At 33.8% G+C, this 23,411-nt stretch overlaps 1 protein-coding gene across 1 annotated transcript in view; it reads right to left on the reverse strand.

The window, feature by feature from the left end:
* LOC148943899 (proclotting enzyme-like) overlaps nucleotides 1-23,411 on the reverse strand; it is a 75,481-nt gene that overhangs the window by 11,478 nt on the left and 40,592 nt on the right. The window contains exon 4 of the mRNA XM_089101275.1: nucleotides 14,930-15,054. Within this exon, the coding sequence (XP_088957401.1) occupies nucleotides 14,930-15,054 (125 nt within the window). The remainder of the gene's footprint in view (nucleotides 1-14,929; nucleotides 15,055-23,411) is intronic.

Raw genomic sequence — 23,411 nt, forward strand, 5'->3', positions numbered from 1 at the left:
TAGTATCCCCACTCTGCTTTCAATGATCCTAATAGCAGAGTAATTTGGGTTTTCCATGTGAACAATAGGAGGTGTATAAGTGGAGATCCTAACACTTCGCACCTGGGAAATGTGGTCACCTGTTTCCAGCTGGCAAGATTCCCAGAATTCCAGATGACGCAGTATTTCTTATATGATTAATGGGAGCGTGGTCGGTATAGTACACAAGTGCCAATAATAGGAGTTACTTGACCATATGCAATACGGTTACCGGTTCTATTAAAGAGAACACAGCTAGCGACATACAATCGCACTTTAAATAAGTCCATAGGAAATAGCATGGGCTTTTAAACGCACAGAGAGGAAAATAGCATAGGATTCCTGTGACACAGATAGGAAAATATCATAGGATTCCCATGCAATCCATAGGAAATTAAGATAGGATTTCAAGCGCATGCCCTCCCCGGGTTTCAAGTGCAGTACTATCCCTTTACACGTAATTCCTGTGAGATCCCGAGGAAAATAGCATAGGATTCCTGTGACATAGATAGGAAAAAAGCATAGGATTCATAAGACATCCCTAGGAAATTAACATTGGATTTCAAGTGCAGGCCCTCCCCGTATTAAAAGTGAAGCCCTAGCTCTTCTGCCTTATGATTCTGAGTGCATACCCTGTTTCCGACAACATGCCCTGGCATGATTCCCAGGGTTCCTGGTGTCCCATTATTTCCTCAGTATTAAAAAAGAGTTCAGCGTGTCAACATCAAAATGGATGTCTATACATTATTGGATATTGGAAGGTTAGCGAAATGAAACCTAGACTGCCTAATGTAGCAATAGATATTACGAGGGGTTACCTACTAACCTTAGAATTGGACAAGATGTATGCAGGATATGTTATGCCATTAAAGAAATTCAAGTCGGAAGAACAACTATGCTTTGTGGCTAAAATGAATATAGTGCATATACAGATACTACGGGACAGATTAAATGCGTTAGCAAAATATATTGAAGAAAACAATCTATAAAAAATGGTTTGTTACTAGTGTGACTTTTTATTTGGTAGTGAGAGTGCAAAAATGGACGGATTTGAGAACCAGTAAATCTTACGTAATCTAGTAAAATTGGAAAAATGTTTTTCTAGAATTATCTCTTCAAAGAAACAAAATTACAAGGAGTTGCCCACTAAGCCTTCTTTGGGGATTTCCTATGTAACCCCAGACAAATTTCGAATCAGTTTGAAAAAGTCTGCAGTGCGTTAACATGGATGAATATGTTGAGTTAGAAATATCTTTTTATTGCGACTGTTCGATATGTAAAGAACATTATCATGATCTCAGCAATTCTTATGAGCCTACTGCATTATGTTTAGATATTGTGGACTCTAGAAGAGACGATAAGAACCTGGAGGAAATGAGGAGAAGAATCTTGACTGATATGAACAAGAATTTACACAGCGTACAAGTAAGGACGTATAAAACGAGATTTTATAAGGCAGAAAAGGAAGAGGAAGATCGAAAGAAAAGAGATAGAAAAGAGGGCTATCTCTGCAGAGATAGCTCAAAACATACAATGAAAGACACTGATGAAACCTCAATGAAAAATTTCTATAATGCAAGACGTAACACTGAATATTGCGATGATTATGGTCTAAGAGAAGAGAAAAAGTGTCCCTTCAAGAGAGAACCTAAGGAAGTATTCTGTGGAATGGATTTTAAACATCGATAATCACTCTGGAAGAGCTCTCATATACCATTTTACTATAAATCTCATTATTTATATTCTTGATAAGTTTTGCACAATAATCTTACAATAAATTATTTTTTACATATTAACTCTGTCTTGCTCAATAAGCCAAGGATACATGTTGGGATTGCTCTACGAGAACATTTTGGGATCGAAAAGACCAAAGCCTTGCGGTGTTAACCCCCTGGCATCCACAACTCACGGTGAGATGCCTATCGGTCCAAATGGTTCTCTAATTTGTTGGTGGGGAGCTGCAGGGGAGTCCGGTCAGTGTCTACTCGTTCCGGGAGAGAATCTGGGCTCCGGCTAGGCGACAAAGGAGGTTAAAAATGGTCTTCTTCGGGATATTTAACAAGTAGCAATAATAGGGAATTGACATGGGAAGTCAGATAAGTGGAGCTCCTAGTCCCTCGCACCTGTGCAATGCGGTCCCTGTTTCTAGGTGTTATGACGAAATTGTGTTTCAGTATTTTTATATTATTAATCGGAGTCGAGTAACTCTAATACACAAGTAGTAATAAATGGAATTACTAGTCCATGTGTTATGCGGTCCCTGTTTCTACCGGTTGGCTGGGAAGATTCCCACGACACACCCACGCGCTTTAAATAAGTCCGTAGGAAAATAGCATGGGATTTCAAGCGCAGGCCTGTGACATCACGACAGCCCTGGCAAGATCCTCGAGATTCCTGCTGTTCCAATATTTCCCCTAGCAACCACCATGTCGATTCGTATTCATTTTTGGCACATTGTTTTTCCAGAAGACACCCAGGATTTCCGTGACCAGGTGTAATACGAATGACGCCATCGTATGTAACAAGCTAGACTTAAGAAACCCATGAGGAATATCCAATTTTAACCGAGCACGGTAGACACGTGGTTGCTTCGTAATGACTGCGCTAATCTTACGCAACGATAGCGCGCATATTATTGTCACATACTACTTTTTTTGCCGAAACGTTCAAAGCGTTTTTTATTTCTTTTAACTTAATGGTGACCCACACTTTATATAATGGGAGCATACGCTGCGTAATGATGGTGCACATGTTGACTAATGGCAGCACAGCCATCACTGTCACATAGCACTTCACTGGTATTTTATTTCTCGCCGAAACATTCAGAGAGTTTTGATCTTTCTTTCAAATCGTTTCTTTAGTTCATTGTCCTGGCTGGGACTCGAAAGTTCAATTATATTCCAATGGAATAGTGCCCCCCAAGTATCAGGACTAGCCTGCTATCCATTGTCTTATGTCTTAGTTATTATATTTTAGAAATAACCTATTGCGTGCAGGGAGATTCCCCCGTTTTTAAAGCATAATAGAACGACGTGTTTACTGCAATAATTTGGCACGCAGTTAGAGAATATCTATTTCTGAACTTTATTGTCCCCATTGCTTTCTTTGAGAACGATACTAGATAATATTCTGAACTGTTCTTAAAGTGTTTTTGTTATAAAGGCGAAAAGAAACTACAAAACATATGATTTAATTCCATATTTTATTGATTTTTTTCTTGATATTATATTCTCTCAGTTTCACGCCAATGACATACTTTAGAAACGAACGCGGCTCATATGGCACTGCCACCCCTGGAACAGGAATTTCAATATGGCTATAGATTTTCCAATGGATTAACTATCTCAGAATTCACGCAACAGCTTTTTGAGCTTTTTTTTGGCTAGAATTGTTGTTTTGTACCACAAATCACCTGAAAACACAGCTTTACTGAGGGACAAACTTTTTCGCTAAAAAATAAATGTATATGTTAACCATTATTTTATAGGACTACCTGCACTTTTAGAAACGAACGCGCCTCATACGGCCTTGCCACGTCTGAAACAGGAGGCAATGTTTTCTACGGTTTTTTAATGATGTCTCTGGATTTGTCTGGATTCTTTGGGACAATCTTGATTTTTACAAATTTGTGAGGATTTCAACACAACACTTATGATTTGTATTTATTTTTCCTTATTTCTAGGTATTGGCTATGATTCTTATGAATTTGTAAGGATTTCTATGTATTAGTCGGGATTTTATAGATATTGGCCTTAATTTTTAAAGTTTGCTACTAATTTTTACACTTTGGTCCTGCTTTCTATGGTTTGGTCTAGATTTCTAGGGTCGGGCCTTATTTCTACAGTTTGCACTTGATTTTTATGAATTTGTCGGGGTTTCTTTGTTTTGGTAATGATTTTTTAGAGGTTGACCATGATTTCTACAGTTTGCCCATGATTTCAACGTTGGTCTTGATTTCTAGGGTTGCCACTAATTTCTACAGTTTGCTCTTAATTTTTATGAATTTGTTAGGGTTTCTTTGTCTTGGTAATGATTTTTTAGTGGTCGTCCATGATTTTTGCACTTTGGTCATGATTTCTATGGTATGCTCTTGATTTCTATGGTTTACCCGGAGTTCTAGAGTTGATCCTGTCTTGTAGATAAGCAACTTATGATAATTCTTGGGACAAACTACCTTTATTGGCTTTAATATTTCATGGTGACAAGGCATAATTGGAGGTAAAAGAAAACTAAAACTTATATTCTACACAAGAGACATCTTTGTCTCTTCTTGCTTTTTAAGAACGTCAGGGATTAAAATTTTCTGCTTACGTTAACAACTTTTTCTATTAGAACTAACAAGTTTTTTTTAACAGTAAGTAATTTTCTCTTCGAAGTAACAACTTTTTCCTTAATACTAGCAAAGTTTTACTTCATACTATCAAATTTCTCTGCGAAGTAACTGTTTTTCTTAATAGTAAGAAAGTTTTTCCAATAACACCAAGCTTAGCATCAAAGATAGCAAATTTTTCTTAGAAGTAACAATTTTCTGCTTATACTAACAAGTTTTCTGCTAGAAGTAGCAAGTGTTTCTTAACACTAAAAGTTTTCTCTTCGAAGTAACAAGTTTTTTCTTAATACTAATAAAGTTTTTTTTTAATACTATCAAATTTCCCTTCAAAGTAACAGGTTTTTCTTAATAGTAACAAAGTTTTTCTAATAATAGCAAGTTTACTGTCAAAGATAAAAAAATTCTATTAGGAGTTAAAATTTTCTGTTTATGCTAACTAGTTTTCTCTTAGTACTACCAAATTTTTTCTTAACACTAACAAATCTTCTCTTCTAAGTAAAAACTTTTTCTTTAATTCTAACAAAGTTTTACTTAATACTATCAAGTTTTTCTTGGAAGTAACAGGTTTTTTCTTAATAGTAAGAAAGTTTTTCGAATGATAGCAACTTTACCATCAAAGATAACATATTTCTCTGAGAAGTAACAATTTTCTGTTTATGCTAACAAGTTTTCTGTTTGAACTACCAAGTTTTTCTTGACACTAACCAATTTTCTCTTCGAAGTAACAACTTATTCCTTAATATTAACAAAGTTTTACTTAATGCTATTAAATTTATCTTGGAAGTAACAAGTTTTTTTATTAATAGTAAGACAGTTTTTCTAATAACAGAAATTTTACCATCAAAGATAACAAATTTCACTTAGAAGTAATAATTTTCGGTTTATGCTAACAAGTTTTCTGCAAGAAGTACCAAGTTTTTTTTGCACTAACAAATTTTCTCTTCAAAGCAACAACTTTTTCCTTAATACTAACAAAGTTTTACTTAGTACTATCAAATTGTATTTGGAAGTAACAGGTTTGTCTTAATAGTTACAAAATTTTTCTAATAACAGCAAGTTTACCGTCAAAGGTAACAAATTTCTCTTAGAAGAAACTATTATCTGTCTATGGTAGCAAGTTTTCTGCTAGAACTGACAAGTTTTTTCCTTAACACTAACAGCTTTTTTCTTTAATCCTAACTAAGTTTTACTTAAATACTATCGAATTTTTCTTGGAAATAACAGGTTGTTTCTTAACAGCAACAATTTTTTTCTAATAAAAGAAAGTTTACAATCAAAAATAAAAAAATTCTCTTAGAAGTAAAAATTATCTGTTTATGCTAACATATTTTCTGTTAGAAGTAGCAAGTTTTTCTTAACAGTTTAAAATTTCTCTCCGACAAAATAAAAGTTCAAAATAGGAATGAAATCCTTTTTAATAGACAGTGTATAGAAATTCATCCGAAATTATCTAAAATTTCTCTTCGAAGTAACCCCTTTTTCCTTAATACTAACAAAGTTTTACTTAATACTATCAAATTTCTCTTGGAAGTAACAGACTTTTCTTAATAGTAAGAAGGTTTTTCTAATGACAGCAAGTTTTCCGTCAAATATAAGATATTTTTCTTAAAAGTAACAATTTTCCGTTTATACTAACAAGTTTTCTGCTAGAACTAGCAAGTTTTTCTTAACACTAGCAAATTTTCTCTTCAAGTAACAACTGTTTTCCTTATTACAAACAAAGTTTTACTTAACATGTCAAATTTCTCTTGGAAGTAACAAGGGTTTTCCTTAATAGTAACAAATTCTGTCTAATAGCAGCAAGTTTTCCGTCAAAGATAACAAATTTCTCTCTGAAAAAATAGTTTTCTGTTTATGTTAACATGTTTTCTGTTAGAAGTAGCAAACTTTTTCTTGGCACTAGCAAATTTTCTCTTCGAAGTAACAACTTTTTTCTTAATGCTAACAAAGTTTTACTTAATACTATCATATTTCTATGGAAGTAACAGTTTTTTTAATAGTAAGAAAGTTTTTCAATTATCTGTTCATGCTAACAAGTTTTCTGCTAGAAGTAGCAAGTTTTTTTATTAACACTAAAACTTTTCTCTTCAAAGTAACAGCTTTTTCCTTAATACTAACAAAATGGTAATTAATACTATCAAATTTCTCTTGGAAGTAACAGGTTTTTCTTAATCGTAAGAAAGTTTATCTAATCACAACACGTTTTCTGTCAACAATAGGGTATTTCTCTTAGAGGTAACAACTATCTGTTTATGCTAACAAGTTTTTCTGATAGAAGTAGTGAGTTTTTCTTAACACTAACAAAGTTTCTCTTTGAAGTAACAACTTTCTCCTTAATACTAACAAAGTTTTACTTAATACTATCAAATTTCTCAGGGCAGTAACAAGTTTTTTTATTAATAGTAAGACAGTTTTTGTAATAACAGCAAATTTACTATCAAAAATAACAAATTTTTCTTAGAAGTAATACTTTTCTGTTTATGCTAACAAGTTTTCTGCTAGAAGTACCTAGTTTTTTTCAAAACAACAACTCTTTCCTTACTACTAAAACTTAGTTTTACTTAAAACTATCAAATTTTATTTGGAAGTAACAGGTTTGTCTTAATGGTAACAAAATTGTTCTAATAACAGCAAGTTTTACCGTCATAGATAACAAATTTCTCTTAGAAATAACAAATTTCTGTTTATGGTAACAAGTTTTTTGCTAGAACTGGCAAGTTTTTTCTTAATACTAACAGCTTTTTCTTTAAGATTAACAAAGTTTCATTTAATACTTTGAAATTTCTCTTAGAAGTATCAGGATTTTTTAATAGTAACAATTTTTTCTAATAACAGCAAGTTTACAATCAAAGATAAAAAATTTATCTTAGAAGTAACAATTTTCTGTTTATGCTAACATGTTTTCTGTTACAATTAGCAAGTTTTTCTTAACACTAACAAACTTCTCTTCGAAGTAAAAACTTTTTCCTTAATATTAACAAAGTTTAACTTAATACTATCAAATTTCTCTTGGAAGTAACAGATTTTCTTAATCGTAGGAAAGTTTATCTAATAACAACACGTTTTCCGTAAACGATAGGATATTTCTCTTAGAAATAACTATTATCTGTTTATGCTAACAAGTTTTCTGCTAGAAGTAGCGAGTTTTTCGTAACACTAACAAATTTACTCTTCGAAGTAACAACTTTTTCCTTAGTACTAACACAGTTTTACTTATATTATCAAATTTCTCTTGGCAGTAACAAGTTTTTTTTTATTAAAAGTAAGACATTTTTTCTAATAACAACACATTTACAATCAAAAATAAAAAAATTTCTTAGAAGTAATAATTTTCTTTTTATGCTAACAAGTTTTCTGCTAGACGTACCAATTTTTTTTTAACACTAACAAATTTTCTCTTCGAAGCAACAACTTTTTTCTTAGTACTAACAAAGTTTTACTTAAAGCTGTCAAATTTTATTTGGAAGTAACAGGTTCGTCTTAATAGTAACAAAATTGTTCTAATAACAGTAAGTTTACCATCAAAGATAACAAATTTCTCTTAGAAGTAACAAATTTATTTTTATGGTAACAAGTTTTTTGCTAGAACTGGCAAGTTTTTTCTTAAAACTAACAGCTTTTTCTTTAAGACTAACAAAGTTTTATTTAATACTTTCAAATTTCTCTTATAAGTAACAGGTTTTTTTAATAGTAACAATTTTTTTCCAATAACAGCAAGTTTACAATCAAAGATAAAAAATTTATCTTAGAAGCAACAATTATCTGTTTATGCTAACATGTTTTCTATTAGAATTAGCAAGTTTTTCTTAAAACTAGCAAATTTGTCTTCGAATTAACGACTTTTTCTTTAACATAAAGAAAGTTTTCCTTAATACTCTTGAATTTCTCTTGAAGGTAATTGCTTTTCCTTAATAGAAACAAAGTTTTTCTAATAACAGCAAGTTTTCGGTCAAAGATAACAAATTTATCTTAGAAGTAATAATTTTTGTTTGTACTGACAAGTCTTCTGCTAGAACTAGCAAGTTTTTTTTTACACCAGCAAATTTTCTTTTCAAGTAACAACTGTTTCCTTAATACTAACAAAGTTTAACTTTATACTATCAAATTTCTGTGGAAAGTAACAGTTTTTTCTTAATAGTAAAACATTTGTTCTAATAGCAGCAAGTTTTTCGTCAAAGATAAGAAATTTTTCTTAGAAGTAACAATTTTCTGTTTATGCTAGTATGTTTTCTGTTAGAAGTAGGAAGCTTTTTCGTGACACTAACAGATCTTTTCTTTGGAGTAACAACTTTTTCCTTAACGCTAAAAAAGTTTTACTTATTGCTATCAAATTTCTATTGGAAATAACAATTTTTTAATAGTAAGTAAGTTTTTCTAATAAAAGCAAGTTTTCCGTCAAAGATAAGATATTTCTCTTTGAAGTAACAATTTTCCGTTTAAGCTAACAAGTTTTCTGCTAGAAGTACCAAGTTTTTCTTAACACTAACAAAGTTTCTCTTCGAAATTACAACGTTTTCTTTAATACTAACACAATTTTACTTATTACTATCAAATTTCTACTGGAAGTGACAAGTAATTTCCTTTATAGTAACACATTTTTGTAATACCATCAAGTCTTCCATCAAAGACAATAAATTTTTCTTTGAAGCAACAATTATCTGTCAATGCAACCAAGTTTTCTGCTAGAAGTAACAAGTTTAGATTCGTCGTGGCATTCAATAAGATCCAAGAAATCTAATTAAAAGGGAGCAAACACAAGAGCCAAATTAGGCCAGTAGCCTATTAGAAATCTAAAAATACCCAAGACAATGAAAAAGTCCCAATGGGGGCTCTAGGTCTATCAGAATATTTCTATGGTTTCCCAGGAAATTTGATATCATTTTCCTCCGCCTCCATTTTGAATGAAAAATGTAAGTAGCGTTTTGGCATTCCTGCTTTCAATAAAAAAAACTGAGGTATAATCATTTAAAAATAATAGCTCCTATTATAAGTTACATTTTTTACAAATCATATTTTTGGGGTCACTTCCGTTTCAGTGTTCAATTCCCAAACCTTGTGCATAGTCTGTAACTAAATTTTTTCTCAATCGAAGGTTTTTTTTCGGGGGGAAGGGTAAAAATTATTCAGAAAGAAGATTGTATTTTTTTTAATCTATCAGGCCTTCGATGATTGTGTATTGAACATTAAGAAAATGTATCTAAAAATAGCAAAAGAAAACAAAATTATACAAACATACGATTCAGCTGTTGCAAAAATCTGTTGACTATTAATTTCAAAATCTAACTGAACCTGTATAGCGTATTCGTTACGTTCAACTTAAAAATAAAATTCTTGACTACGAATGATGTAAGAATCTTATAGCAATTTAGAAGCTGCATTCGGCATGGTTTAATCGCATCAAACAATTTGTGGTAATGAACTGTATGTAAGGAGTGACCTGGCTCAATAGTAACCCATGCTCTAAAAAACGGATACTAATTTTGAACCCAATAGATACATCAAGAGAATTGGATTTTAATGCTGATTTCAATTATATAATAGTTTGACTCTTTTTTTACCATTCTTTTTCTTAAACAATAAAAAAATTAGCATAAGAGCGAGGGGTTCAGGAGGGGACAGCCCCTTTCATATCCTGAATAATTGCTGTTCGTTTTAAGTTTTAGTTTCGCTCCTTACTTTCAGTAAAAAAAAAATCTTTCTTTTTATTTTATTTCATAAAGACGATACGTTTGTCAACATATGAAGAACCGAGTATATTGCAATTGTATTTGTCAGCTCTATATACAAAGTGAAAATTAGTGAAAATTAGTGAGTAGTGAAAATTATGGTATATAAAGTAATATTTGGCAGGGATAGTCATTAGTGACACATAACTAAAGGGGGCACCATGATTGGGGGGTTTTTGGGGATTTAGGGAACCCATTTTTTGTTTTGAGTGACACATAGATTTTCGGGGAAATCCCCGAAAATTCGGGTATAGTGCAAGCCCTGCTTGATCAAGAAAATTGAAATACTTTACCACACGAGAAAGTAAAAGCTCCAACTTTGCGGTTGACACAATAAAGTATAGCCGTAAAATTAATTCAAGTCAGATGAACGCCACTACCTCTGCGGTGATGGTGCATTAGCGGCGTGCCGGTGGCGTTGCGACACTTCGGTGGCGGTCAACCGGGCCGCTCGTTGACTTCGTTCGGTTGATGCACCGAATTGGCACCGGGGTCTTGTTATGTGACAGTTATGGTTACGCTGCCATTACACAACATGTGCACCGTCATTATGTAACGCGTGCTGCCATTACATAATGTGTGTGCCTCCATTAAGTTAAAAGAAAAAAAAAACACTTTGAACATTTAGGCAAAAAAAACTATTATGTGAAAGATGAGCCCCGTTATTGCGCAGCATCCACGTGTGTACCACGCTCGGTTACAATCCGGGATTCCCCATGGGTTCCTGAAGTCTACCTTGTCATATACGATTGCTTCATCCATATTACACCTGGTCACGGAACTCTTTGGTGTCTTCCAGGAAAACAATGTGTCAAAAATAGCTATGAATCGAGACAAAGAACGGTTCTTAGGGGAAATATTGGAACAGCTGGAATCCCGGAGATCTTGCCAGGGCTGTCGTGATGTCAATGGTCTGCGCTTGAAATCCCATGCTATTTTCTTATGGACCTATTTAAAGTGCGAGGGTTTGTCGTCGGAATCTTGCCAGCGGCCCGGTAGAAACAGAGACCGCATTACACATGGGCTAGTAATTCCATTTACTACTACTTGTGTATTTTAGCAACCAGACTCTATATTTTAGCGACTAGACACTATTATAGCGACTAGACTTATAGCTACCATAACACCTAGAAATAGGAACCGCATTGCAAAGGTGCAAGGTACTAAGAGTTCCACTTATCTGACTTCCCATGTTAATTCCCTATTATTGCTACTTGTTAAATATTCCGAGCAAGACCATTTTTAACCTCCTTCATCGCCTAGCCGAAGCCTGGATCCCCTTCCAAGAATGAGTACACACTGAACAAACTCCCCTGCAGTGCCCCACCCACAGCTTGGAGAACCCTTCTGACCGATTGGGATCTCACCGCGATTTATGCACTACAGGGGGGGGGGGGCAGAACCGCAAGGGGTGGTCTGTTTGATCCCAAACTATGTAAGTAGAGAAATCCCTACTTATATCCTTACTCTAGGCTTATCGAGTAAGACAAAATTAATATGTAAAAAAAAATTTATGTAAGATTATTGTGCAAAACTTATCAAGCATATCAATAATGAGATTTATAGTAAAATGACATACGAGAGTTCTTCCAAAATGATTTTCAATGTTTAAGATGCCTTCCATAGAATAATTCCTGAGGTTTTCTCTTGAACGGGCACTTTTTCTTTTCTCTTAGATTGCTTTCATCACAATAGTTACTGTCAAGTATTGCATTATAGACATTTTTCATTGAGGTTTCATCACTGTCTTTCATTGTATGTTTTGAGCTATCTCTTTGGAGATAGCTCTATTTTCTATGTCTTTGATTTCGATCTTCCTCTTCTTTTTCTGCTTTATCGAACCTCGTTTTGTACATCCTTACTTGTAACCTGTACAAATTTCCGTTCATATCAATCAAGATTCTTCTCCTCATTTCTTCGAGATTCTTCTCGTCTATTCTAGAGTTCATAATATCTAAACATGATGTAGTAAGCTCATAAGAAAACTGAAATCATGATAATGGCCTTTACATATAGAGCAGTCGAAATAAAAAATATTTCTAACTCAACATGTTCATCCATGTTAACGCACTGCAGACTTTCTTCAAACTGATTATAAATTTGTACAGGGCTACATAGGAAATTCCCAAAGAAGGGTTAGTGTGTAGTCCCTTGTAATTTCCTTTCTTTGAACAGATAATTCTTGGTATTCATCATCTTAAATTAACCCCTTTTCCAATTTTACTAGATTACGTAAGATTTTCTGGTTCTCAAATCCGTCCGTTTTTAATACTCTCACTACAAAATAAAAAATCACGCTAGTAACGAACTGTTTTTATAGATTTTTTTTCTTCAGTATGTTTCGCTAACGCATTTAATCCTTCTTGTAGTCTCTGTATATGCAATATATTCACTTTAGCCGCAAAGCATATTTGTTTTTCCGACTTGAATTTGCTTAATGATATAACATATCATGCATACATCTTGTCCCCTTCTAAGGTTAGTCGGCACCCCCTTGTAAATTCCGCTGCTCCTTTAGACACTCTAGGTTCCATTTCACTAACACTTTCAATATGCAATGATGTATAAGCATCTATTTTGATGTTGTCTCTCTGAACTCTTTTTTGATACTGAGGAAATAATGGGGCACATGGAATCCTGGGAATCATGCCAGGGCATGTTGTCGGAATCTTGCCATGGCATATTGTCGGATGAGGGCATGCGCTTGAAATCCTATGGGAAAAGGGATAGGGCTGCGCTTGAAATCCGGGGACGGTATGCACTTGAAATCTTATGTTAATTTTCTTAGGACGTCATATAAATTCTATGCTATTTTCCTATGTGTGTCACTAGAATCCTATGCTGTTTTCCGAAGGATGTCACAGGAATCCCATGGAAAAGGGATAGGGCTACGCTTGAAATCTGGGGAGGGCATGCGCTTGAAATCCTATGTTACTTTCCTAGGGATGTTATATGCATTTTAGGCTATTTTCCTATCTGTATCACAGAAATCCTATGCTATTTTCCTATCCGTGCGTTTAAAAGCTCAAGCTATTTTCCTATGTGTGTCACTGGAATCCTATGCTGTTTTCCTAGGGATGTCACAGAAATCCCATGGAACAGGGATAGGGATGTGCTTGAAATCCGGGAAGGACATGCGCTTGAAATCCTATGTTAATTTCCTAGAGATATCATATGAATCCAATGCTATTTTCCTATCTGTGTCACAGGAATCCTATGCTATTTTCCTATCAGTGCGTTTAAAAGCTCAAGCTATTTTCCTATGGACCTATTTAAAGCAAGGGTGTGTCGTTAGCTGTGTTCCCTTTAATAGAACCGGTGACCGTATTGCACATGGGCTAGTAACTCATTTTATTGGTACTTGTACATTGTACCGACCACACTCCAATTAAACATATAAAAAATATTGCGTCATCTGGAATTTCAGGAACCTTGCCAGCTGGAAACATCTGACCCAATTGTCCAGGTGTGAGAAGATAGGAGCTCAACTTATACACCCCCTATTGGGCTCATGGAAATCCCATGTTGATCTACTATTGGGCACATGAAAAGCAGAGTGGGGATACTACTCGCGAGTAGTACCAGTTGTGTGGTTTTTACCAGGAGATAAATAGAACTATTCCTTATTTTCATCTTTGGATACATTTTTTAAATATCTTGTTTTCCAAGGGGGTCATTACCAGTCCTTGTCCCATATTCTGATTAAATAATTACATTTCACATTTTCAGTAGGAGAGGTCTACAATAATCATTCTAATAGGGAATCACTTAATTGGAATCATAATAACGATTTGTAGAAATTTATCCCACATATAAATGGACAAATGCCGTTCTGCCGCCTTCACTTCTTTACCTCACGTTTATGCAGAGATCGGATATAAGGAAAGATGACAGGCTGTTTTCAAAGATCACAATCTTTCAAGGATCGTGAGAAATGAAATTATAAGAAAGCCAGATTAGAAGCCCTGGAGTGAAAAAAAATATATTGTGGCTCTGTTCCTTAAAATATGAAGTACTCAACCGTCAGACCAAATATATTTTCTTCAAAAGACAATCCCTGTTATAACTTGACTACCCTCTAGTGTTTCTTCTGCTTTTATCCCGTTCTCAATGTGTTGATTTGCCTCAATACATGAAAAAAGAATTCTTCCCCCCCCCTAATTTTAGTGAATTGGCATAACTGTTTTTATCTCTTAATACTGCTTAACTGTTTTTAGTCTCATTTATGTTAGCTGTCTGTTTTTAAAGCGTCTGCTTGTGCGTTCTTTATGACTACAAACGTGAAATTTAGGGCTCGTGATACCCTTTACACAACCCTTTAGGGCTTGTGATAGTTGTATTCCACGGAATAAAATAATCAAACAGTTCGTGGACACGATCTGTAAGTAAGGAGCGACACGCCTCAATAGTAACCGAAACTCTAAAAAACTGAATTTCGATGTAAATAGACATATCAAAAGGATCTGCTTATTATGCTAATTCCAAATAAATAAGATTCATTAAGTTTAGTAAGTTTAAGATTTTTTCCTCAATACTTCGCTCTTTACGCTAAAGTTTGACTTTTTGTCCTAATTCTTTAGCAACGGCTCCTGAAACACAAGGGCCGTTTGATTAGAATTATAAGCTTAAAGAGCTTTAAATATTAGCGTAAAGAGTGACGTAATGATGCGGACAACTCCCTCATAGACGTAGTAATTTCCGGTTCTTTTAAGTTGATATGTCGCTCCTTACTTTCGATTGAAAAACTTACTGTTTTTCATATAGACAATAAGAGACTAAAATATACATTGCACCATTCGATAGGGCATAGACGAATAGAAATTTGTAAGACGCAAAATAAATTTTTGCTACTTACCTTTGCAGGTAACTGAACAAGAAGAGCCTTGTATAAGATTCAAGCTTTTCCTTGTCTGAAGAATTAATTCCATATCGCCTGTGTCTGAAGTTACCATAGATGGCATCGTCTTATTTCCACAATACCTACAAATCAAAATTTTTTGACTGGAATATCAAGAAACTGTCTCAGCCAAGGGAAAAAGAATCGGAGTAGATCTCATTAAAATACAAATAGGTTATAAACTATGAAAGAATAAAAAAAAACTTTGGAATAAAGAAAAAAGAACTGTAAAAGAAGAAAAAATATAGAAAAAAGAGAAAAGAACTATGAAAAAAGAAAAAAAACAATTGAAAAAAGCAAAAAGAACTATGAAAGAGGAAAAAACTATGGAAAACAGAAAAAAGAACTATGATGGAAGAAAAAAATGGAAAGATGAAAGGCACATGAGTTGTCTGTGGTGTTTCATTTTCTTATTGGGATTCAACTTTTATGGGACGAAGACATTTTGAACAGTGAAAAAAATTAACCGTCATAACCGTTCGCCAAACTCATTTAAATAATTTCTTAGACCACACTGATTTTCCATTTATAAAAAATTAAGAAAGAAAAAACAGGTTTAATTTAAACAAAGCAATGGAATAAAGCTAAAGATAAAAAAAAACTGAAATTTAAATAATAAAAACATCTGGATACATATACTCCACGGTCGGTAGCCTTTTCCAACGGAAATAAAAAATTGAGGTAAAAGAAACAATTTAAAAAAAAAAAATCATCTAAGGAGGACGACATCTAACATGCAAGAGAAAAAAAAAGAAAAAAGAACAAACAACAAAAAACAAACACATCAATACAACTCATGTTTTAAACACTTTCTGAGTTGTAAATACTGTAATTGTCTGACTAATCACCAACTTTCTCTTGTGCGTTACTTGTCGTTTTCTTTAGATGATTTTATTTTTTTTTTAATTGTGTCCTTTTCCTTAAATTATTTTTTCCATTGAAAAAGGCTCCCAGACGTGGAGACGTGAAGTTTTATTATTTAGAGTTTTATTATTTCCTATCATTTAATTTTTTATATAAGATGAAATATTTATTTCAAAAAATGACTATCACAAGCCCCGAAGGGCCGAATTTACATTTCGGAGTCATAAAAAAAAATATCATAAACACAGCACAACAATTAAAAAAATGGCTAAACAATGCCAAAAACAACGATATCAGAAAGGCAGAGCCATTCATCAGTCATAAAAGAAAAAAAAATTAAGTGGTCAAAATGCAAAAAATTTAAAAAAGGTAAAAACTAAAACAAAACTAAAAAAAGTGAGATAAAATTGGCGTTAAAAGGTTTAAAAGAGAACATAAAAAGGGGGAGGTAATAAGCGGAAAGCTAGTGGCTTATTTGATCAGTAATGAAGGGGAAAATGGTTCTTTCATACCTGGAGGTTAAGCAACCGATGGGGGACAAGATAGGAATGGGTTCAGAAACAGTACATTGCGGCCGATGTCTTGATGGGGAGTGTCTTCTGGGGAAAATGTTTTCCGTGCGAAGGTTTATTATTGTATTTTTTTTTTTTTGCAAAACGGAGGCACAATGTTCCTCTCCTGTGCTCAAGAGTTTCGAGCTTGGCTTTTTTAGAAGGAGCGAGCAAGGCCGTACCCAGAATTTTTTTTCGGAGGGGGTTTTACTCAATAAAAATTTTCGGGGGTGGGGCTTACGCAAAAAACGTCTACAAAATTTGTTTATATCCATTTTTGTTACGTTTTTACGAGTCAGACAAACATTTCAGGGGGGGGGGGCGCTTGACCCCTTCTATTCCCCCTATGGGTACGGCCTTGGGAGCGAGTATGGTATCTTAGCTTTTTAAATAATTATTCTAAGGGCTCTTTTTTGAATAGATTCAATTTTTTCTCATTCATCACAGGAGATGCCAGGATGCTAAACTGGAACAAGCATATGCAAGATGCGGGCGGACAAAGGAAGTATAGATCTTTAAAGAATGGAATGGGGGGGGGGACGTTAAATTTATTCAATAACTTAAGGAGAGCTGTAAAGATGTCATAAAGAAAGAAAAAAACATAGGGCCACAGAATAAAGCTAAGGATATAGGATAGAAAAATGTTTCTGCAATGTTCTGAACACTTGGCAATTTCTCTTCACTGTTGAATGAAATTTCCATGAGAGCCCCTTGATAAATTAACGTTGTGAAAAAAATATGGCACTAAAATCATTTCAAAAAATGTCAAAAATTGTTTTAACATGGTATTAAAATTATTTACAATGTATTAGCCCACATAGTTTTTCTTTAAGGTCAGAAAGAAAGCACCTTAGATTATCTTTTTTATCTTATTTTTTATCTCTTTTATCTTTTTTTTCTTCTTTGCTATCTCTTTTATCTTTTTTATGTCTCTTTTTTTATGTACAAAAGATAGCAAAGATATAATGTGATTGTTGGGATTGGTTAAGTGGAAACTTGTACAATCATATATATCTTAAAGAATTAGAAAAATTGGAAATTTAATTTTTTTACAAAACCGCCAAAATATATAGCTACGCATTTTTTTTATAGTAGCAGGCTTAGCAGGCAGTAGCAGGCTATGGTAGCAGGCTTCAAATAAAACCAAAAGGAAACCTAGGTGAGAAAATGTAGCTTTTCTTTGAAGGCGTAGCTGTCATAGGGAATCAAAAGATTTTTGCTGTTTTAATTTTTCGAAAGAACGCCGTGGTCAAATTTAACTAATCAGTTTTAAGATGGAAACACTGATGAAAATCTGACACTGCCCTAACAACTTCATAATCTTGAAACAACTACTAACAGTTCACCGCAGCACCAAACCACCAGGGACCAACACAGCTACGCACGCTCCTTCTCCATCCCAATCTCTTCAAAGCCTCCCTCTTTACAGCTTCCCAGGAAGTTCTCATTTCCCTTTAATCTTTACTTACAACTTCCTCCACCCCAACCGAGGACGACCTGCTTTCCATTTAGCCCTAGAGGATTGACCGAAAAGGACAATCTTTCATCCACAGAAAGTGCCCTAGTCATCTCAGCCTTTCTCTCATTATAGCCCAAGACAGAAGAATTGGACTACACCTTTCGTGGTTCCTACTATTTGAAATACTGTCAGTCAGTCGGGTACCAAAAACAACCCGTAGGCAATTTCCCTGGAAAACATCTAGCAAATCTTCATCCGCTTATCGAAGCGTCCGTGCTTAAGAACCATATTTTGAAACAACCAGTCGGATAATTTATAAAATCGAGATTTTTATGTGTGAATAGATCTAATTGTCCTGTGGTAAGTATGCTATGTGAGTGTTCAGTAATGATTACCTTAGAATAGTCAAAATGCTTCTTAAAGGAGGCCAAATGTGACCATATTACAACTAAATCTCATGTGACACTACTTCACAAGGATACTAACTATATGAAATATTCTGATCGACACCACTGTCAGTAAGTTGCCAGAGAAGGTCAGCAGCATGTACTTTGACGTTACTCTGTGACATAACTGTTATGACGAGTTACTCTCGCGATTGAAGAGGAAGGGTAAAGCATGTGCCTGCAGAATACCTGCATAGTTACGAAGTCCAAACGCTTTTAAGTACTTCAGATATTCTTCAGGAATACAGTCAGAAGGTGAGGTCCTAACAGCTCAATTTTAATCAAAAGCTCTTCTGTCAGAGATCTTATAGTTCATTTTAACTATAATTTACCATTTTCTTATGTTTTATATAGATAAAGGATTTCTTTTTGAAAATTAGCCCCACATTCAATTTTGAGTCAGTGGTGAACACGTGGTGTCACCCTTCTTTCTTTTAATTCTGTTGTTTCACCAGGTTTGTTGAGTGCCATATCAGCTGATTTGGATTCATTGTCGGTTCATCGTCGGTCTCCTTTTTAATTACTTTTTTATTGGTCTTTCCCTGTTTCTCGGGCCATGGATCCTAATGAAGGAATTTATCATTGTGTTCTTTTTTGTTGTAATTATATTTCTAACAAACAAAATTTGAAATAGTATTATTGTCCCGGTTACTTCCCAGAGTGATTTATATTAACTTTTAGTGATTTTTCTCATTTTTTAAGGCAAGGCTCATAGCACCATCTATACTACTCAATTGTCCATTTGTTTATTTGGTGGCTATGGCTTGATCTGAGCCTTTTTATCTTTTCGTTGTAACTGAAGAAAATTCATAAAGAATTTTACCTCTTATATTAGTACATGGATCTTCGGACCATTGACGTATGCGTTTTGACTTACCTTTTTAAGACAAGCCTCATAGCACATCTATAGTATTAAATAGTCAAGTTATTTATTGGGTGGCTATAGCTTGATCTGAGCTTTTTTATCTTCCCGTTATAACTGATGATAAATTATAAAGAATTTTACTACTTATGCTAGAATATTGATCGTTGGGCTATTGATGTTTGCGGTTTGACTTACCTTTTTAAGGCAAGGGTCATAGCACATTTGTAGTATTAAACAGTCAATTTATTTATTGGGTGGCTATGGCTTAATCTGAGCCTTTTTGTCTTCCCGTTATAACTGATGAAAAGTTATAAGGAATTTTACTACTTATGCTAGTATATTGATCGTTGGGCCATTGATGTTTGCGGTTTGGCTTACCTTTTTTTAATCAAGACTCATAGCACATCTCTAGCATTAAATAGTCAATTTATTTATTGGGTGGCTATGGCTTTATCTGAGCCTTTTTGTCTTCCCGTTATAACTGATGAAAAGTTTTAAGGAATTTTACTACTTATGCTAGTATATTGATCGTTGTGCCATTGATGTTTGCGGTTTGGCTTACTTTTTATAATAAAGACACAAATCACATATCTGGTATTAAATAGTCAATTTATTTATTGGGTGGCTATGGCTTGATCTGAGCATTTTTGTCTTCCCGTTATAACTGATGAAAAGTTGTAAGGAATTTTACTACTTATGCTAGTATATTGATCGTTGGGCCATTGATGTTTGCGGTTTGGCTTACTTTTTATAATCAAGACTCATAGCACATCTCTAGTATTAAATAGTAAATTTATTTATTGGGTGGCTATGGCTTGATCTGAGCATTTTTCTCTTCCCGTTATAACTGATGAAAAATTATAAAGAATTTTACTACTTATGCTAGTATATTGATCGTTGGGCTATTGATGTTTGCGGTTTGACTTACCTTTTTAAGGCAAGGGTCATAGCACATTTGTAGTATTAAACAGTCAATTTATTTATTGGGTGGCTATGGCTTAATCTGAGCCTTTTTGTCTTCCCGTTATAACTGATGAAAAGTTATAAGGAATTTTACTACTTATGCTAGTATATTGATCGTTGGGCAATTGATGTTTGCGGTTTGGCTTACCTTTTTTAATCAAGCCTCATAGCACATCTATAGTATTAAATAGTGAATTTATTTATTGTGTGACTATGGCTTGATCTGAGCTTTTTTTATATTCCCGTTGTAACTGAAGAAACGTCATAAGGAATTTTACTACTTATGCTAGTATATTGATCGTTGGGCCATTGATGTTTGCGGTTTGGCTTACCTTTTTTAATAAAGACTCAAAGCACATCTCTAGTATTAAATAGTCAATTTATTTATTGGGTGGCTATGGCTTGATCTGAGCATTTTTGTCTTCCCGTTATAACTGATGAAAAGTTGTAAGGAATTTTACTACTTATGCTAGTATATTGATCGTTGGGCCATTGATGTTTGCGGTTTGGCTTACTTTTTTTAATCAAGACACATAGCACATATCTGGTATTAAATAGTCAATTTATTTATTGGGTGGCTATGGCTTGATCTGAGCTTTTTTATCTTCCCGTTATAACTGATGAAAAATTATAAAGAATTTTACTACTTATGCTAGTATATTGATCGTTCAGCCATTGATGTTTGCGGTTTGGCTTACTTTTTTAAGGCAAGGCTCATATCACATCTATAGTATTAAACAGTCAATTTATTTATTGGGTGGCTATGGCTTGATCTGAGCTTTTTTGTCTTCCCGTTATAACTGATGATAAATTGTAAAGAATTTTACTACTTATACTAGTATATTGATCGTTCGGCCATTGATGTTTGCGGTTTGGCTTACCTTTTTAAGCCAAGGGTCATAGAACCTCTATAGTATTAAACAGTCAATTTATTTATTGGGTGGCTATGGCTTGATCTGAGCTTTTTTATCTTCCCGTTATAACTGATGAAAAATTATAAAGAATTTTACTACTTATGCTAGTATATTGATCGTTCGGCCATTGATGTTTGCGGTTTGGCTTACTTTTTTAAGGCAAGGCTCATAGCACATCTATAGTATTAAACAGTCAATTTATTTATTGGGTGGCTATGGCTTGATCTGAGCTTTTTTATCTTCCCGTTATAACTGATAATAAATTGTAAAGAATTTTTACTACTTATACTAGTATATTGATCGTTCGGCCATTGATGTTTTCGGTTTGGCTTACGTTTTTAAGGCAAGGGTCAAAGAATATCTATAGTATTAAACAGTCAATTTATTTATTGGGTGGCTATGGCTTGATCTGAGCTTTTTTATCTTCCCGTTATAACTGATGAAAAATTATAAAGAATTTTACTACTTATGCTAGTATATTGATCGTTCGGCCATTGATGTTTGCGGTTTGGCTTACTTTTTTAAGGCAAGGCTCATAGCACATCTATAGTATTAAACAGTCAATTTATTTATTGGGTGGCTATGGCTTGGTCTGAGCTTTTTTATCTTACCGTTATAACTGAAGAAAAATTATAAAGAATTTTACTACTTATACTAGTATATTGATCGCTCGGCCACTGATGTTTGCGGTTTGGCTTACCTTTTTAAGGCAAGGGTTATAGCACATCTATAGTATTAAATACTCAATTTATTTATTGGGTGGCTATGGCTTGATCTGAACTTTTTTATCTTCCCGTTATAACTGATGAAACATTATAAAGAATTTTACTACTTATACTAGTATATTGATCGTTCGGCCATTGATGTTTGCAGTTTGCCTTACCTTTTTAAGGCAAGGGTCATAGCACATCTATAGTATAAAACAGTCAATTTATTTATTGGGTGGCTATGGCTTGATCTGATCCTTTTTGTCTTCCCGTTATAACTGAAGAAAAATTATAAAGAATTTTACTACTTATACTAGTATATTGATCTTTCGGCCATTGATGTTTGCGGTTTGGCTTACCTTTTTAAGGCAAGGGTTATAGCACATCTATAGCATTAAATACTCAATTTATTTATTGGGTGGCTATGGCTTGATCTGAACTTTTGTATCTTCCCTTTTAACTGATGAAAAATTATAAAGAATTTTACTACTTATACTAGTATATTGATCGTTCGGCCATTGATGTTTGCATTTTGGCTTACCTTTTTAAGGCAAGCGTCATAGCACATCTATAGTATTAAACAGTCAATTTATTTATTGGGTGGCTATGGCTTGATCTGAGCCTTTTTGTCTTCCCGTTATAACTAATGAAAAGTTATAAAGAATTTTACTACTTATGCTAGTATATTGATCGTTGGGCCATTGATGTTTGCGGTTTGGCTTACCTTTTTTAATTAAGACTCATAGCAAATCTATAGTATTAAATAGTCAATTTATTTATTGGGTGGCTATGGCTTGATCTGAGCTTTTTTATGTTCCCGTTATAACTGATGAAAAATTAAAAAGAATTTTACAACTTATGCTAGTATATTGATCGGTCGACCATTGATGTTTGCGGTTTGGCCTACCTTTTTAAGGCAAGGCTCATAGCACATCTATAGTATTAAACAGTCAATTTATTTATTGGGTGGCTATGGCTTGATCTGAGCTTTTTTATCTTACCGTTATAACTGATGATAAATTATAAAGAATTTTACTACTTATACTACTTTATTGACCGTTCGGCCATTGATGTTTGCGGTTTGGCTTACCTTTTTAAGGCAAGGCTCATAGAACATCTATAGTATTAAATAGTCAATTTATTTATTGGGTGGCTATGGCTTGATCTAAACTTTTTTGTCTTCCCGTTATAACTGATGAAAAATTATAAAGAGTTTTACTACTTATTATAGTATATTGATCGTTCGGCCATTGGTTTTGCGGTTTGGCTTACCTTTTTAAGGCAAGGGTCATAGCACATCTATAGTATTTAATAGTCAAATTATTTATTGGGTGGCTGTGGTTTGATCTGTACTTTTTTATCTTTCTGTTATAACTGATGAAAAATTATAAAGAATTTTACTACTTATACTAGTATATTGATCGTGGGGCCATTGATGTTTGCGGTTTAGCTTACCTTTTTAAGCAGTGCTCATAGAACATCTATATTGTTAAATAGTCAATTTATTTGTTGGGTGGCTATTGCTTGATCTGACCTTTTTGTCTTCCCGATATAACTGAAGAAAAATAATAAAGAATTTTACTACTTATGCTAGTATATTGATCTTTGGGCCATTGATATTTGCGGTTTGGCTTACCTTTTTAAGGCAAGTCTCATAGCACATCTATAGTA

Source organism: Artemia sp. Qi Xiang Cuo, chromosome 15, assembly GCF_049724085.1.
Source record: "Artemia sp. Qi Xiang Cuo chromosome 15, ASM4972408v1, whole genome shotgun sequence".
Taxonomy (NCBI): Eukaryota; Metazoa; Arthropoda; class Branchiopoda; order Anostraca; family Artemiidae; genus Artemia; species Artemia sp. Qi Xiang Cuo.